The 20,776-nt window shown below is 31.2% G+C and overlaps 1 protein-coding gene across 1 annotated transcript in view; it reads left to right on the top strand.

The window, feature by feature from the left end:
* LOC131850147 (zwei Ig domain protein zig-8-like) overlaps positions 1-10,750 on the top strand; it is a 128,910-nt gene extending 118,160 nt beyond the window's left edge. Inside the window, exons 7-8 of the mRNA XM_059200320.1 lie at positions 8,938-9,135; positions 10,398-10,750. Coding sequence (XP_059056303.1) covers positions 8,938-9,135; positions 10,398-10,531 — 332 coding nt within the window. The 3' untranslated portion in view covers positions 10,532-10,750. The remainder of the gene's footprint in view (positions 1-8,937; positions 9,136-10,397) is intronic.
* Positions 10,751-20,776: the final 10,026 nt, after the last annotated feature.

The following is a 20,776-nucleotide window of genomic DNA, read 5'->3' as shown; positions in this document are numbered from 1 at the left end:
TTTGAGTACGTAAATAAACAACAAATAAAAATATTTTTTCAATTTAATTAGTTTGAACAACTTTCAACTGTAACAATATTAAAGTTCACAGTAAGTAGTCAACAGAAAACTATTAAATAAAAGTGGTAGGACACTTCAGCATATTTTATAGTATTTTTTTAATGGATAATAATATTGTGCACCCGGCTGCGCTAATGATTGATATTGACAAGGCACCAGTTGAGGAATATATGATGAACATAAGGTCAGGTCAGTTAGCCATCGTGACAAGTTAACCAAGAATTTATCACAATGGTTTCCAGGGGATCCGCATGGAAGTTCACCAGACGTGGTGCATTGCTAGCAATGGGGTTATTAGTTCATATTACTAACAATCCCTTTCCCACCATTCTAATGACATTCCGAATGTCCCCATACTATTGCATTGTTAACAAACAATACAAGTATCAGACGTTTTGACTTATTACCGGGGAAACCTGAAAGTGGCTTACTTATACAAAACCGTTACCTTGAGAATATGAATGCGATTATTATGGGCACGACGGAGGCCGAAATAAGGCACTCAAATGTGTTAGTATATACAAGTCTCTCCGGAACACACTAAGACATTTATCATTCACTCCTCAGTGAAAGAAAATGTAGTGGAACACGCGTGAAAATGTATTTCAAGACGTATATGATATGGGCCATAAGAAATTCATGGAGATATACGAATAACAACGCTATCCTAGATATTTATGTCTTCAATGAATGCTTTTTAATGATTCAAGTAAGAATAAAAAACATTTTTTGGTGACTGTAATCATAAATAATAATGACATCAGTGTTCACATCAACACTGATATGTGTTGATGTGAACACTGATACAGCGCCATCCAGTCCAGATAAGGTAATGAACAAATAGGTACCGTGAGGTCAAAAAGCTACTATTGAGGGTTCCAATTGAAACTACCATTCAATAGGGATGATAGGAATTTATTAAAAAATATTACTATAGGGAGGTCATTAAAACAAAAAAAATCTTAATAGCGCCATCTACATTTACCTGTGGCGCCATCTAGTTTGCACGGAGTGAACTAATATTACACATTCGTATCTATCTTAAACATACCGCCCACCAAGGACACCATGGCCTTAACAATCTTATTATAAACAACACAACCGCCCACCATGAATAACCTAAGCACAAAATAAATTGAACCATTAAAAGTTATATTTATAAACCTAAATACATTTTTCAAACAAATTCTATAATATACAATTATGACTAACTCCATAGTAGACTGTATAAATAAAACAATAAACGAAAACAAAGTCCTTCACTTAAATTCATCAAAAAAAATACATCTAGTAGGTTAAACATGTATCAAGTATTTATATATGTAAATAACAAATCATTTTACACTTTACTATTATCATCAGTAACTGGCAATATACATACTTTAGAAACAGGGCGTTTGATCTGAGAATTTTTACATTTTAATGTAACTACACGCGTAATATTATCAGCTCCAGTATGTTTTGCGACAATTTTACCCAAAAGCCATTTAGTTGGAGGCAAATCATCCTCTTTAATCAAGACAACATCGCCAATTTGAGGTTCGGGAATTTGATGTGTCCACTTATATCTTTGCATACAATGTGACAAATACTCATTGGACCATCTACGCCAGAAGTGTTGTAGCATTCGTTGGACCAATTGCCATCTTTTTAATGAACTAATATTTAAGTTTTCATAATTTGGTGAAGGAACATTTACTAGAGGTTCTCCTATTAAAAAATGTCCCGGAGTTAATGGTAATGGTTCCTCTAGATTATTACTCATTATTGAAATTGGGCGCGAATTCAAACATGCCTCCACTTGGCACAGAAGTGTAGACATTTCCTCAAATGTTAAAGTAGCGTCCCCAATCACGCGTTTTACGTGGAATTTTGTGGACTTGATCCCTGCCTCCCATAAACCAGCAAAATTAGGTGCCCTAGGAGGTATAAACTTCCATGAAGTACCATCTGTAGCTAAAATTTCAGCTATTTCCTTGGACATCGACGAATTTTCTACATTAAATAAACATTTTAATTCTTTAGAAGCACCTACAAAATTTGATCCATTATCGCTCCATATCTCAGAACAATAACCACGACGTGATACAAACCGTTTAAATGCATCAATAAAACCTTTAGTTGACAAGTCACTCACTACCTCAAGATGGACTGCCCTTGTCACCATACACACAAACAAACATATATATCCTTTGTACGATTTATGACCTCGACCTTTTGATGTTCTCAAATTTATCGGACCCGCATAATCGACTCCGCTACGTAAAAATGCACGTGCAGGAGTAACTCGAACAGAAGGTAAATTACCCATAAATGGAGTTTGTGTTCTTGCCTTATGCCTTATACATGTTATGCATTTGCGTACGTACTGTTTAACTACATTTTTTGCTCTGATAATCCAATAAGCTGTACGTAAGTAATTCTGCATTAGTTGTGGACCACCATGCAGCGTTTTTTTGTGAGCATTGGCTACAATAAGGTGTGTTAAGTGCGAATTATGAGGTAGTAAAATAGGATTCTTTACATTATTATTTTCCAGTGACTGCTGAATTCTCCCTCCAACTCTAATTACACTATCTTTATCAATAAATGGGCTTAAATTAGTTATTTTGCTTGTCTTTATTTTAATTTGTCCATATTTTTTCAGTTCTAATATTTCCTGTGAAAATTCTCTTTGTTGACACAATTTAATACAACACATTAATGCTTCATCCAGTTCCCATTTGTTTAAATAATTTAATTGTCCATTCTCTGCTAAAATCCTTTGTTTTGTAATAATACGTCTACACCATGCTATAATTTTAATAAGCTTTGTAAGATCCGAATATTTATCTACAATAAAATTCTCTATAGTTATATGATGTACCTTTACATGTTCTTCCAAATGAGTTTCATTGCATTTTAATTTAGAATATTCTATATCTTTATTCCATAAAAATTCAGGACCGGAATTCCAAAGATCATGGGCGATAAGAAGCGATGGACTCAATCCTCGAGAGGCACAATCCGCAGGGTTTTGTTTGGATGACACGTGATACCAATGAGAGGAATCTAAAACTGTTAATATCTCCGATACCCTGTTCGCTACGAAGGTCTTCCAACTACTCGGGTGCTTACTCAACCAAGCCAATACTACCGTGGAATCGGTCCATGCCTTTACGTTTGTTATTGGAACAACTAATATATCTGCAACTTCTACTAGTAATTTTGCTAACAATACTGCACCGCAGAGTTCTAAGCGTGGTATACTAATTTGTTTTATAGGAGCTACTCGGCTCCTTGAACTAACTAATGACACGTGTACTACTCCACTCGAATCTATAATTCGAGCATATACCACAGCTGCGTATGCTATTTGAGATGCATCGCTAAAGCCATGCAATTCAACGCTGACATTATCATTCTTAGTGTACATCCATCGGGGAATCTTATATGCAGTAAGTTGTGGCAGTTCTGAACGGTAAGTAAGCCATTCTTTTATTAACTCTTTAGGTGCTTCTTCATCCCATTCTAAACCGGCCAACCAGAGTTTCTGTATCATTACTTTAGCTATTACTACACTAGGTGCTATCCAACCCATCGGGTCATATAACCTAGCTACATCTGACAATATTTTTCTTTTAGTTACAGGTGCGGACAGCGGCGGCAACTTCACTGAATATTGGAATTCATCGCGGTTTCTATTCCAGGTAAGTCCTAATATGTTAATAGTATTATCTGTTTTTATTTCTATATTTTCTATTTTTGTATCTGTATTATTAATCTCCTTTTCTCTTCCTTCTCTCTCTTTATCATTTTGTATTACCTCCATAATTTCATCTTTATTGCTATTCCATTTTTGTAATTTAAATCCCGCTTTCATTAATAGTTCATTCATTTCATGATATATTTGTAAACATTCCTGTACTGTTTCTCCTCCGGTCATTAAATCATCCATATAGAACTCTTTAGCAACCCGTGCTGCAGCCAAAGGATACCTTTCTCCTTCATCATAAGCCACCTGATTAAGTGCTCTGACTGCTAAAAAGGGAGCTGATGATGTTCCGAAGGTGACAGTTAATAATTTGTAGTCTTTTATTTCATCATTTATATTCTCTCTCCATACAATTCGTTGATAATCATTATCTTCTTCTGCTATTTTAATCATTCTATACATTTTAATTATGTCCGCTGTTAAACATACGGGATAGCTTCTCCAGCGCATAATAAGGTGACGTAACTCGCCTTGTATCGTAGGTCCTACTAATAATGTATCATTTAATGATATACCGTTTTCATTTTTGCAAGATGCATCGAACACAACTCTTGTTTTGGTGGTAGACTTATCTTCACGGACCACGGCATGATGAGGTAAGTAAACTGACTCATTTGCTTTATAATCTGGCTGTTTTATTAATTTCATATGGTTCATAGACAAATACTCATTTATCACTTTAGTATATTCATTCTTAAGCTTGTTATTCTTTGCTAATTTCTTCTCTAAATTATAAAAACGCTTGATAGCTATTTCTCTGGAATTACCGCCTTTACAAGGAGGATCATCCGTACGAAATGGTAACTTAACAATATATTTACCATCAGAATCTCTTTTTGTAGTTGCAACAAAAATGTCTTCGCACTTTTGTTCATCTAGTGTTAATATTTTCTTACAGCAATTATCCGCCATTTCAATCTCCCAGAAACGTTTCAACGTGTCATCTTCTTGGACGTGAGTATGCATAACAACATTAACAATTCTTTGTTTACCAGGACTTACAGAATTAATGGGACCAGACAAAATCCATCCTAGTGAAGTACATTGGGCAACTGGAGATCCCGCAAAACTCTTTATTACTCCATCTTTAATAATCTGACTGTACACTTCAGCCCCTAATAACACGTCTATTTTATTAGGTGTATCATAATGTGGATCTGCTAAGCTAATATTCTTGAATTCATCCCAATCGCCAATAGACACACGTGACTCAGGTAAGTATGAAGTAATTTGCTTTAAAACATAAGCTTTTACGTCCATTGTAAAGGATGGTTCTGTTGTTGATTTTAACTTTAGCATGACAATATATTTTGAAACAACTGAACTTTTACCTCCAATTCCAGATATTGTTCCTTTTGTAGGAATCTTTTTTAAACCGAACATCTGCACTATGGATTCCGAAATAAAAGAAGCTTGTGATCCCTGATCAATCAAGGCTCGAACCATCTTATACTCCCCGGTTCTTGTTTTAATATTAACTGAAGCAGTAGCTAATAATATTGTACTAACTTTATTTTGACTAAAACAAGAGACAATTGGTCCACTCGAAGCATTACCAATTTCCTGACTCGTAGAAGGAATCGCATCAACCGTTTGTACTATGTTACCTTGATTAACGGTTGACGACCCTGCTTGAGGATGAAGAAGAGAGTGGTGACGTCTCTTGCATATTCTACAACTAATGGGCTTTCGACAAAATTTTACCGAATGGTTACTCCCTAAACAGTTGAAACAAATACGTTGATTAACTACAAATTCATGTCTTTTGTTATAACTCTCAGAAGCAAACTGTTTACAAAAACACAATTTATGATTGCCTGAACAAAATTCACAAGCTATATTTGTAACATTTGTAACATGTAGTGCCTTTGTTTTTACAGGATTATTAAGTGAACATCTATTCTCAAATTTCTTATTGTGTGGTTCTACAAACTCTAGTGCTCTATATCTACTAGTTAAAAATTCTTTAAATTGATTAAATGTAGGCAACGAATCGGAATTAGTATTACTAGTGACGTTAAGCTCCCACTGTTTACGGGATTCAGGGTCAAGTTTTAAAGTTAATACATGAATGACAATTATATCCCATGAGCTTACGTTAATACCAATATTAGACAAGGCACTCAAACACTCCGACGATGTATCTAGTAATTCCTTTAAAAAACTAGATGACTCTGAGGACGCATTTTTTTGACTAAGTAGTCTTTTTAATATACAATGAGACAAGTACTTCTTGTTATTATAACGTTCTTCTAATTGTTTCCAACAAAGATCATAGTTACATTCCGATACTTGAATATGTCGAACAAGTTGTTCCGCCTCACCCGTTAAATACCCTTTTAAATAGTGTAACTTCTGAACTTTATCTAATGAGTCATTATTATGAATCATCGAAATAAATAAATCTCTAAATGTTGGCCATTCTGTGTATTTTCCTGAGAAACTACCAATAATGATGCGGGGTAATTTAACATGGCTCGACTTAACATTTACAACATCATTGGATACATTGACACTACTACTATTTTTATTTTCAAAACTTTTTAACAACTTTAACAATTCACATTTATAATCGAAATACAACTCTTCTGATTTATCAAACAATTGTTCTGTTACATACTCATGACTTTTTAATTTACCAGGAGCAGCTATTTTTAATATTTCTTTATGGCCCTCCTTAAATTCTAACCATAACTCTTCTAATGCTTGTAATCTACTATCTAAATATTCTTGTGTAATACGTTCCTTCGGACTCTTTTTAAAATTAGTTCTATATTTATTCAATCTTAAATTGATATCATTTTGTATATTAAATAACGGATCCATGTTTTTTATTTACCACTAAGTATACTATTCAATAATAAAATATAAAAGAAAAACTATTTTTATTCAAAGTAAAAGTTTGTACTATTTCACTGCTACTTATATGTAAATGGCATTAATATTTACTTTGTATTATTGTAGGTATAATAGATAATCTAATAAATATATATGAGAAATTTTCTAAGTTAAAAATTTTCAAAATTTTTCTAAGTGTTTGAGAAACCTAGGGAAAATTGGGCATAGGTTCCCCGTACCTTCGTTTTTTCGCTTACAATTCTAAGTCTAAAACTACACTTAATAACTATTAACACTATATGAAAATATTACAAGTCCCAAATAGACACTTAAATATTCAAAGTTTTTGATCTCTTGCAAATAAGGTTGAAATTAGTTCAGCTTATTAAACAGATATTTATTTTTTATGTTTCTTCTCTTCGCTTGATATAAGGTTCAATTTCGCCTATCATTGAATTTTTAATAATTTAAATGTACTCACGGTTTCACTTCACATTCCACTCACACACTGATGGCACTGTGACGTAATACTTTCCTCCGCCCTTGACTCTTCTCCTGACGACTGCTCGCGCGCCGTCCGCAATTAGTACCGCCGACGTCCGGTAGGTGGCGCCACCGTAGAACCGCCGACTGCTCGTACTACTTGCTGCACTTGAGTCAAGGGAACTCCTTTCCACAGCAATCCACTGCGACTTAGGAGTTGAACTGGTACCACCTTGAACTTGGTTAACACGTTCGGCTCGAAGACGACCAATGAACAAATAGGTACCGTGAGGTCAAAAAGCTACTATTGAGGGTTCCAATTGAAACTACCATTCAATAGGGATGATAGGAATTTATTAAAAAATATTACTATAGGGAGGTCATTAAAACAAAAAAAATCTTAATAGCGCCATCTACATTTACCTGTGGCGCCATCTAGTTTGCACGGAGTGAACTAATATTACACATTCGTATCTATCTTAAACATCCTAAGCTTCTATAAATGGTACTTACTATACTCAATTGCATTTTCTTTTGTAAATACATGCATAATATATATATATATATATATATATATAGCAAACTTCCAGACTTCAACAAGAAATACTAAGTCAAACTGGGCGTATTATATATAACGTGGCTAGTGAACAACACCTCCAGGTTAAATTTGGGTTTTTAACAGGAATTCTATCACCCAGACTTGAACTCGAATCGACGGCAAGAACGGCGAAGCGACCTATATGTAGAAAATATCTAACCCAAAATGTCCGTAAAATGTATTTCAAAATACTTCAAAATCAGACTTCTTTATGTATTGAAATATTTATATACAACATCTATTTTAATTATTATAGACTTTATACTAGTGCATTCCTATCTTCTGTTTTCTTTTACTACGATAGTGGGAAACAAACATACGGCCCATCTGATGTTAAATGGTTACCGTAGGCTATGGACGCCTGGAATTCTTGAAATTTTTCTGTATCCTAATTCTAAACTATTATAAATATTATAATGAACACAAAAGTATGTCCGTTAAGTTACTACATTTTAATGGTTTGACCAATCACAATGACATTTGGCATATAGCCATAGTATTTTAAATAGAGAGAGACACGAGTTTCTGTCATTCAAAGTCACTGGCTGTATATATTTATTAAAGTTAGCAATGTTAATAACTTTTAAAAAGACTAAAAGAATTTCAGTAATTTCTAGACGATGTCAAAAGTTACTGAGGATTGAATGATGAATATCGCGTTGTAATTTTTATATTTAGAACATTATGACTGAGAGACCTTTTGCAAACAGTCTAGCTTTCTTAAATAAAAAGTTGCCTGGTAAATTATGTACTTTGTTTGCTTTATGAAGGCAAGTTAAACGTCGGTTCGCGTGATGCATTGATTTGTTGTTCTATTCCCAGAATATGGCATTATAATTGTATCCTGTTTTCGATGTTAGTCACCCTATTTCTATTCTAGGAATTGTAATGGTAAAACCAGGTTTAATTATCGACTAATGTACTTTGTTACGTAGTTTCGTTTTAGTGCAATTTGTTCTTTTAATATTGATAATTATTTTTAGAGGGAAGTTCGTATTTATAGATTGGATTGTAATAATAAAATTAGAAATAAATAAATATAATTCTTTTTGTAAAAGATATGTTCGTTTTTAGGTAAAAACAAGTTTATTAGAACTATAAATGTATGTAACCGAAATAGAATTTGAATCTTCTAGAGAGTATGCCAACAACTGCAGTTTGTCATTATTATAAAAAAACATTAATAATTATCCCCTTTTTTCAGGATCAAAACTAATAGAGTATAAGGAAGTAGAAGAGAATGAGATAGTGGAAGAGCCGAGAGTTCGGTTGAGAACAGAATGGACGGAACAGCTGACGTCACGGCTGACGATTGAGAAGCTGTTACCAGGTGACAGCGGAAACTACAGCTGCGTGCCTACAATGGCAGAGGCTGCTTCAGTGAATGTTCATGTTATTAATGGTCAGTAATTTTATAGTATAGCATTATCTATACATATAAATAAAATTGGAGTGTCTGTTTGTAATATTGAAATAACCGTCTTTTACTACATGCATATGTATATAAATGCGGTACATACACCAATATATTTTTTTTTACAATTTTTATCTGTCATTCTGTCTGTCTTATTATTCCGGCTAATCTCTAAAATGGCTAGATCGATTTTGACGGGACTTTTATTGGCAGGTAGCTGATGTAATAAGGAGTAACTTAGGCTACTTTTATTTTAGAAAAATAAAGTTATATTCCACGCGGACGATTTCGCGGGAACAGCTAGTTTTACTATATAAGTGAGTTGAGATGGTTGTAACACACTGGCGGATATAGCACTATCAGCACAAGCCAAAGGCGAGGGCGTAATACAGCCGAGGGTATTAAATACTCCCGTACGTTGAAAAACGTCGTACGATACAGGTGCGTGTTTAACACACTCGTCTATATTTATTACGTCCTCGCCTTCGAGATACTACGTTTATAACGCACGAGTGTTTTATGAGTTGCAAGTGTGTTAAAAATATTTTTTATATAATTGGAATGGCAATCAAGCTGTCCTCAGAAAATAAAATAATAGATTCATTTTTACCTATCTAGTAAATTCTACTAATTACATGTCATAATATAGATGTAATTTTTGTGTTTTAATATTCGTTGTGTTCCTTATTATACGTTTAGTAATGGTTTGTATCATTTAAAAACAATTAAGTTCAAGAGCGGGGTGCTTTACTAAAAATATTAAAGTGAAGGACATCGTTAGAAAACGATTTGCCATTATTGTTTTCAAATAAAATTTCATTACTATACACTTCCTCGGAACAATGTTTTAAATTATTCAATATTATTTATACACCTATATAGTAGTTACTACTAAAAAAATTATAACGAATTCCATTAGATTCTTAGTTATCGACGAAGATACATTAGTGACGGCCTCAGTGGTCTAGCGGTTTAGCACTCCGTTTTACTTATGGTTCGATTCCTAGCACAGTGCAAATATTTGTATTTATGAGCATGATTGTTTGTATCTGTCTGGGTGTTTTCTATTTATATATATATATAATATTATAATACTAGACTACTCATATATATAATATATATATTGGAATAATATTTGTTCATATTTTTCCCTCCATATTTTGAATGCCGAATAAGAGTTCGCATTCATTGATTTGTTAATGGACAATAACTTTGGTTAGTCACTAATTATATTTATATTTTTTCAACAGGAGAGCATCCTGCTGCGATGCAGCACGGGAACGCAAACACAGCATCACCCTGTGCGCTGTCGGTCAACCTCCTCATCTCTCTCTATTGCACCCTCGCAACTTTATACACTAGTACAGTTGACGGCTTCAGATGAAAATTACAAAACACAGCTTTAAATAATCGTTTGATCAAATTGTAAATTAAAAGTAGTTTTCTTTTATCTTAATTTTGTATAGTGTAAGTTTTATGTTGGTATACAGTTATAGAAATACATTCATAACGTTAACATTAAAGATGAAGGGATCGTGTTACTTTTTCATAAGAATATATCAAAATTTAATTGTCACTGAATGCTAAAACTGGGAATGGTATCAAAAGCACTCGATATGTAATGTAATATAGAAAAAATAAAAAGAATATATTTTCATGAAATCATTTATTTATTATGCAAAAGTCAATAAGAAAAGCGTCTAAAACATAAACCTATTTCTCAAATATTACAATTTTGTGAATAAAAAAAATAAGGACATATAAACTGTACCTATATTAAATGGCCTTCTTGTTTCGGCGAAACGAAATGTAAATAACTTAAATAAAAAAATTAGATAGATTTTATAATGTGAGTGACAGGCAGTAGCGGTGCGACTAGCGGAAATCATTTTTCAATTATTTTTATTTTAATTATGATTTAACTATTTCTCAAGAAACTAGTAACCGTTGTCTATGTTTGAGAAGTTAGAAAAAAATATAGCCTGTATTATGGCAATGTCTTTGATAAAGCCTGTTTTATTTTATATAATTAAATAAAAAAAGACATGGACATATGATAGTGTACAAAATAACTAGTATTTACTGGTGGTAGAAAAACCTACTTGGCATAATGTTGCCATATTGTACTACACATTATTAATAATTGTAATAAAACACTAATAAATACATATTTTACACTATACGGCACTATAGCTGTAACGGATATACTAAGCTAAATTCTAGTTTGATTACTAATAAAACTGAATCACAATCACCAAAAACATATTCGAAATCTGAAATAAATGTTGAACATTTCATATTGAAATGGTTTAAAAGCATATTTATTACCTTAAAAAAATTTTCTACATTTTTTTTACTGATTTGTTTGGGCTATTGTCAGGTGCTTGGACCTGTAGCACTGCGACCTACGTACATCTATTGTGTTCGCCTTTTTCAGAGACCCGTCAGGGACAAGAACCACGTTACTTCTTGGAACTATTAGTTCAGTGTGATGAAAAAATCAATTATTTTTTACTTTATATTACAAACACTGCGTTATACATGGGCTGTATTAAAATAATTTTACGCTTGTCGCATCGATTGTTTGTGATGTGACGATTCGGTTCATAACAATGTTGTCATATACATCAATATTGCGGTTGATGTATATTTTTTTTCAAATCATTTAACTATTAAATACATATTGATAGAACAGAGTGTAAATTCCCCTTAGATATTAATGAGACCAAATTGTGCTTTAAATAACTTTAGTTCTACGTCTATTTGAATCTATTTTTGTCTCATTTCTAAAATTTTATCCTATTCAATATTTTTTACAATTCGTCTTTACTCAATTGTATATAAGTTAAAATAGGAAATGTTTTTTTGTATACTAGTAGAAATGTAATTGATCATAGCTCTACAGGATTGAAATTTCTTGAAATAAACTATACATTACTCTTCTATGAATTCAAAACAGAATTATTTTATATGTGATACTAATATCGTGCTATATATTTTGTATATGTTGTTTTGAGACTCAAATAATTAATGTATTTAAAGTGGTCTCATTAAAAACACAAACCTTGTATTAAATCAATTAAATTAAATTCATGCTTGTCAAATAATAAAATAGCACACCGCCTACCTCTTCCAACTTGGAACCCTAATGTCACTTTCTTTTATTCTATTTACGAAATCTTTTACAGAATTTAATTTAAATTTAAAAGATTATTAAAGCAATTTGAATCCCTTTTCGAGTAATTGCACGATTCTTCAATAAAAGTAAGATTGTTTTGATTTTATATATAATTGAGATTACTGTAAAGTGTTATTAATTTGACTTTTATATACAGAAATGAGATATTTCAATTATTGTTCTCAGGAATACAATAATGAAAAATATATTTAATTAATTTGTGATAAAATTATTTCTAAATATATTTTATGTTCCTGACGTAGTACGTAATTAATAACACAACTTGATTTATTAATAAATACGTTTATTTTAGTACTATTACTGATATAAATAACAAGGTATTAATTTTATTAGGTTAAAAATTAGTGAAATTTTATAAATAGAAATATTTATTGTTTATTATTTATAAAATATAAATTAATGTAAAATTGTAAATAGTATTATTGTAAATAGTTTGAAACGTAATTTCTATGATTAAATATGACACAGTAAGATACGTTACTTCCTTAGTTTTGCGAACGAATTGTAATAGAGTTTATAAAAGTGATCAAAATAAATTATTTATGAGATGTTTTATTTTACTTTGTGTGTAGTTGGACACATTTATAAACAGATTATGTAACTAAAATTATAAAATTAAGGTAAAATTTGACAAATAAAGATAGCAACACTAAATAAGTGTTATCATTTGAATGTGTTTTTACACAGTTATCCACCTATCAAATGTTTAGTCACAACAAATTTCCCCAAATGAAGACAATCCATACTTTTATTGTTGATGTAAAAATGTGTGTGTCTGTCTGTTAGTTAACTTTTCATATCTAGGCAGCCGACCTTAATGCAATTATGTGTCATAAAATCGCCAACCCAAAAATAGAAGAGCAGTTTTAATAAAATACTCTTCTAATCTCTAAGCTTGCCCGATTCAGAATCAAACCTTCGGAACCAGGCTGCATTTAGATTATGCGACTAGTTTTCATCTCCTTTTAACCTTGAATACTATTGATATATTTTACAAAATCATTATATAAATAAATCGACAGTCTTTCTTACTAATCACACTAATACTAATTAGACCAATACAAACAATCAAACTCGTAAATAAAAATGTTTGCATCATGCGAGGAATCGAACCCCCAACCAATATAAGGCTACATCACCGAGGCTGTAAAATTTTATTACTTTTTAGTGTGTAGGCTTTTGTTTTTTTTTCAGAGCACCGATATTTCAACTGTTTCCAGGGGCATATCCATAACGTAAATTTTAATGTGTGTACGAAATAACAATGGTAGCCCCATTGTTATTTCGTACACACATTAAAATTATAGATAATATTATGATGTTTAACCTGAATATAAACCTACATTTTCACGAACGGCAATATTTGAATGATATTACTCATGTTTTCTACCAGCATGATATAATAATATGATATCGTCGACCTGTACTCGTATATAGGCGACAACTACCAATTACCATCAAATGAAGGTAAAAATAATTTATTCATGTAGGACATTTTAGCGGCTTATGAACGTCAAATTTTTGGAATAATATTTGTATTTTTCCCTACCGTCCATATCAGTAAACAGATTGAGAAGAACTAGCAAGAAACTTAGCTAAGTTTCTATTTATTTCATGAGTCTCTATTTTAAAAGCTGGTTTGTTTACATTTTGTTCTCATGTAGGTGTCTATGTCTAACATTAAGTTAAAATCCCGTGCATGAACTACTATTGCCATGCACGTTCGTCATTCAAGTAATCGTTTAGTGTGTAATAGGCTTTGCTCAATAAATATTATTTAATCATCACTTAGTCGTCAGCTTGTTTAATGTATTAATAATGCAAATAATATAAAATAAACGTCAAAATCACGAATTTGAGAATGACTAATTTTATTCATGAAATAATAGAAAAAAAATTGCTCGTTCAAGAACGTTTTATCTCAAGTGGCAGTCGTAAATCTAATAATATTCTCTTTTAGAGCCCCAGAAGTGTTGAAGGTCATAAAGTCATAACCATAGATTTATATTCAAAAGATAGTAAAAACATGAGCCAATAAAACGTGTCATAAACCGACAGACGTCGCTCTATGCTTCATTATACGTGTGTAACTTTCTTTTATGAGTCATCCCGAAGATGTCTCATATTTTCAAAAGACAATGCTTTTGAAATTTTTAAGACAATTGCTAAATATATGTGAATAACCGAAATTACCCAAGTAATGAGCGTAATATAAAAAAAATAAAGAGGAATCATAATATGTATATAATTTTATACTACATATAATTCTCCTGTAACATTAGATACATACTATTTACTATTACATTGGTAAAACATTTTTTACACTTTGTTACTAGTACAACAACAGCAACGTTGACAATTTATGACATTACTTTATACTAGTAACAGCCACGTTGAAAATTTACGATATTTACTTTAGTTTAGTAAAAAGCTTTTTTATAATTATATCGAATCTGAATTATCGTTTATAGCTAATATGCTTCGGAGATAAATAAATTAGTTATTTATGTAGATCAAAATTAGTAGTATTTTTTATATATTAAGCATATTTTTTATATAAGAAGTCTTAAATATAATTATTAAAAACATCCACATAAAATACGAGTGCGTGTAAACGGAAAACAAACATAAAGAAGAATAATCACATAAAATATTAGTGCCTGATAAAAAAAGAATGATATATTATTTTAAATAAAATAATAAATTTTCTATTATATTTTATTTACGTTATATTAAAAAAAGTCCTCAATATTTACAAAAGTAACTCCCTACAAAGCCATCTTGCCAAACGACTAATTAAAATTCAAGATAAATCTCTCGCTGCTGAAATTTTAAGCCTCAACAAAAACAAGTACGCGGGTTTCATCTCCACTTGTTGCTTATCTTGCGACATTATATTCATTTTACAAATGTGATGAACAGATAACTAAGCTACGTGTATTTAATACTAACGAACCACCCCTGCTTTACGCAGACATTTTATTGTAGGCATATCCAACTTTAAAAATGAGGGGGCTATAAAGATCTCACAAACATCTCTTGCCGCTACAGCAGTCGCGGAAGAAATCAAAAGTACTTCCCGTGGCTTGTTGCCTTGGCATACCGAATAACACAGTGGAGTTATTAGTGACTAACAATCTCATATATCCAACCCGATCCCCTAGAAAGTAGTAGTAGATAAAAAATTTCTCCAAGTTAAAAAAGGCATCTCTAATTATAATTAAAAAAAAACAGTCCACCTTTCACGCTAATCATGCCATATCTCGTACGAGATAGATTTATTACAATGGGTTAAGTATTTTTTGCATTTATAAATAACATACGTAGATATATAGATAGATAAGTAGCAATAATTATTCTTGCACTGGATTTTCAATAAGTTTTAGACATAGACACCAAAATAAAAAGACTTACTAACAAAAAAAGGTTAAAAAATATAAATTCACTTGCGTTTCTTACTAGTTGTTATAAATAGAGTTAACATTGAAGCAATCTTTATTATTTTCTTTCAGATGGGTTATTAATCTGTTTGGCTGTCATAGTAGTAAAACAAACCTATTTTTATATTATTACATACAAAATATGGTTCCATTTGGTAATATATCTGTAGTACAGTAATTAAAATCATCCACACCTACTATTACATACATTATTCATAACTCTTTACTAATGTACATGAATTACACATAGATCTCACTTAGCATAATGCTTGCATGAACTTAGCATGTAAGTATCTTTGAATGTCCTACATTCAGGGATAATATTTACACGGTTACATGTATACACTTTACATGCTTTGGAAAATATTATACAAGAGAGTGAACTTGAAAAGGCTATTGAGGACTCAAGGCTTTGTGCCTAATGGTATGTTGTTACAAAAGATTTTTTATCAGCGCTGTGGTATTCATATTTAGATAATTTAAGGTAACGTGCAATGAGATAAATATATATAGTAAATCTTTTGTTTTTTCTTTCCTATGAATAATTAACACGGCGTCTAGTCCTAAGCTAAGCGAACCTTGAGTTATACATACTATACATCTAATAAAAATACTTAAGTACATTGTTTTTGTAAATACATACATAATAAATTTGAAAATACTCAAAGTACAGACAGTCTTATACGTGAATATAAATATTTACATCGTTCGAGGAATCCAACCCGCAACCATCGGATGTGAGGCGGTGTTGTACTAAACCTCTAACCATCGAGACCATCAAAGTCGAAAACTTATTTTATTCAAGGTACGGAGCAAGTTTCCCTAAAAAGTATTGTATATAAGTTGATTATATTTTTTAAAAAATTACATATAAAAATTACAAGTATAAGAGGCATAATAGTTTTTAAGAATGGCAACGCCTGAGTCGTATCACGGCATCTATATACGCGACAATTTCTGCTTATAAACAGAATAGCCGTTAGCTTGTTTGCTTTACTACATGACTTTTTTTTCTAGGATTATTAATTTCTTTTTTAATGAAAATGATTCTATTTTACTAGTGAACTTGGCTTTAGACAACCCTATATATAGTAAAAAAACTGCAGCAATCTTAAATATTTTTACACTACCGATTATCGTAGTATATTAAGTAATAGGATAAAATTTTTCCACGTGATTTGACTTTATTCCGCCCAGACACCGGGGAGCAGAAGTTTCCGGTCAAACTATACAAAACAACAGACGCCCCGTGAGGTCTACTATCATAAGTATGGACAACTTGTTCGATTTGTTATTACATATTTTGACAGATATGTCAATGTCCTAGTTAGTTAATGTAACTTTATCTAATGCTAGGAAATCGGATTCGTATAAGGACAAGATTGCGGGACTACGTCTTTTTTTTTTAATAAAATACTACCCGTGTTACTAGCTCATAACATAGATTTTCATATATCGCATATATGTCCATTACAACCAAAAAAACAATATTTCCTATTTCTAAAACAAATTTAAACAAGCTACTAAGATGTGTGAATTTATTCTCTTCTTAATGCTTGTACAAATTAATATTAAAAATACGATAGCGTGTCTCTTTGTTACGTTTTTACGACTAAACATCTGAACAGATCTTATATTGAAATCTGAAGTAGGGATAGATTGTTTTGAGTACGAACATAAAAGTTTGATCTTTTAGCTCTAAACAAACAATGATCTCGTGTCTTATCACACTCTATTAGGCTATCTATATGCAATACTGCACTCAGGAAACACTATACATAATTTTTTACTTATTTAGATTAAACAAAAAGTTTCAGCAGAATGAATCAATCAGTCACTCAATCTGTATTTAACGAAAAACAAATAATAATCTAGCAAATTTTCATGAAAAACATAATGTATAGGCCTCAATAATTTCATACATATCTGTATTAATACTAATACATAAATAGAACTTAGTAAATTTATTAGAAAACGAACTATGATTCCAATTAAATTGATTTCATATTGGCAATTATAATTTTAAGTGCACAATTTTTTTTTATATTTGTTCAGCGTCTGTTTGTATATATTATACAAAAACAATGGCCGCTCATATTAGTATCTACAACACAAGAAAAATTACTATGGTTTTGATAGAAGACTAGTAAACTGCATGAACTTCGTCAGAGTTCTCATAACTTTTGTAAGTTTTGTATATATTAACATAATGTAACCTATGTCGCACTGTGTTGAGTTTCTTGTTAGTTCTTATCAACTAAAGTAACTAGTCAAATTGGATAGTAATGTTAATGATAAAAAACGTGTATTAGAGGTCGAATATGAATAAATTATTTTGAGTTTGAGTTTGCCTCTGGAAATAAATGAAAGAAACAAATCAGTGAAAGAAAAATTTTTCACATTTTTAAAATCAATGTAGCGATTCTGGACTGTACTTTCCTAACTAACTAACTGTACCTCCTTTTTCTTTATAATATAGTGTATGTATGAACAATAATGTATTGTAAGAAAGAACAGTCTATGTCTAAGCTAAGAGCAGTAATGCGTCCTCCCAATGTTCATTCTTACAATAACTTGTAATTCCGGGTGTATAAATAACCCATGCTGTTTTCAGAATAATATAGTAAATTGATTTGAACGTAATATTAAAATAATTCGCTTACTATAAGTGTAGAAATTTATTATCGTGATTATATCTGAAAGTCAAGTAATTTACTAAAGATACTGGGCAACTTTTAGTATTATAAATAATGAACAGCGTTAAAGAAAAAAATAGATAAAACATTCAAAATTCGCTTCCATCATCAAAGATTCACTTATTCAATATTGGCGGGAATAAACCTGAGGACCAATATCACAATGGCACAGGTACAAAAGGAGGGGCGCACTCAAAAGAGAAAATTACTTCTCCAAATTGGAGAGATATAAAGGACGTTTTGTCAATATTAAAAAATTTTTCGCTAACCCCCGTCTTCCCCACGTACTTCCCAAGATTCTCTGGGAATTAAAAAGCCCTTGACTTGACTTTTCATTTATATTTCTGTATTCATATATATTATAACGTGTGACCAATCCTGGCTTTGCTTCGTTTACTTCATGTTTCAAAAATATCTGAAATTTTTTTCAGTTCAAGGCTGCAAGTTTTGGCGCTCTGTCCTCGATATTTGATACGGCTCACGAGACGTATAAACTCGTTGAACAGTTGTTTATATTAGAGAGTGAAGTGATGCCTAAATGCGGAAAACATGGTCCAATATAAAATACAATACAAGTGTCAAGAATAGAACTCAACAAGGAAGATAGTAGCGATCGGAAACTGAAAACTAACGAAAGATTGGTCATCCTCGGAATGTGAACCTCCTATTTTTTTATGTAATTGTAATGACGAGCAAGCTAATAACAATATCCTACCAACCGATAATGGTAAGAGGTAACTGTCGCCTATATACATGAATGGCACTAATGACATTACATTATCATATTACTCCCGCAATACAACTAATGTATTGTCATTGGAAAGCAGTGAAATCATCATAGTCAGAGGATATGATTTCACTGCTTTCCTCATCTTTCAACTGAAACACAGTTTACAATTCATGCACATAAGTCTGAGGTCCTACATGAAGACTTTTTAAAGTCTATCTCTCATATTATTATGGAATAATACGGATTGGATATAAAAACATCGATAAAATTAAACAAATATAAATTAAAATGACGACGTAATTAAATTATAGTTTTCTAACCTTTCCAAAAATCACTTTATTTCTGGTTTTAAGAAGCTGTCAATAAAAGATATCCGACATTAAAAAAAGTACTTTACTTTCCATTAAAAAAAAGTCAATTTCGTATATTAGAGCATTCACCTCATTTCGTACCTTGTAATTTATTCACAACAAAGAATTTTGACGGCGTTCTCTAATTAAGACATGGATATTGTGACATTTGTTACAAACAGTAGGTACCTGCCCTTTTTAAAGAAATTGCAGCGTTCTGGCTAAACACGAGTAATTACTAAGAGTTGTTCTTCCAATTTACTTAAGTGTTTTCAATATTTTTAACACTAATAGACCAAGCATATCTATATAGATATGCTTGGTCTATTAGTGTATATATATATACAAATTGTATGTCATAAACATATAATAAAATCGTAATAACACAACTAGGAGGAAATTATCTATTAGTCTTTTTGTTTAAACAAACAAAGACTTTAAATTTGGATAAGAGCTGAAAAAGCTGGATAATATTTTGGTTAAATATATAGACGAAGGAACATTAAGAAAAATTAAATAAGTTAAATATTTTAAATTCGTTGTCTACAATTTTATTAGTAAAATAATGGATGGTACTATATAAATGTTTTATTCATTACTGTCCTTTAATTCATATATATATATAATTTAATTTAATGCATACACCTATAGCTGGCGTCTACAAATATATTCGCCCCTATATTTACCCCTCTCTCAAGTCGAGAGCATAACTAGTTTAGTTATAACTGATTAATCAAAATTTTCTGACATTGTATTTATGCTTTTTTTCTGCTTTCATAATATCATATTTCACTCCATTTGACTCCAACTTCCTTCGGTCTGTGTACAACATTATTTAGTTATATTACATAAAAATATTACCACATCCAAAATACACCATAATAATACTTAATACTACTTTATATTAAAAAATGTAAAGAAAAGAACAGAACTTGGATTAAGCTATAATGAGTGCTCCTTGATTTAAATTGGTTATTTTAAAAGTAAACAAACTGCGAAAAGGTTTTCAATTTAAGATTAGTCACTTTACCAGGAAGAAACTTAAAGAACATAAATATATCACAACGTAACATATCAATTAACATCCACTAACTTTGGAGGTTAAAAAATAAGTAATTGCATAACCAATACCTATATATATCAATAAGAAATTTATGTCACTTTTGTAAACTTAATTCTCTCAGTTACTGAATATCTTTACCGTTGTCAAAAAC

This window comes from Achroia grisella, unplaced genomic scaffold, assembly GCF_030625045.1.
Source record: "Achroia grisella isolate CSIRO2021 unplaced genomic scaffold, CSIRO_AGI_Agris_v1 utg702, whole genome shotgun sequence".
Lineage (NCBI taxonomy): Eukaryota > Metazoa > Arthropoda > Insecta > Lepidoptera > Pyralidae > Achroia > Achroia grisella.
Note: the sequence above shows the minus strand (reverse complement) of the source record. Positions and strands in the feature narration are given on the sequence as shown.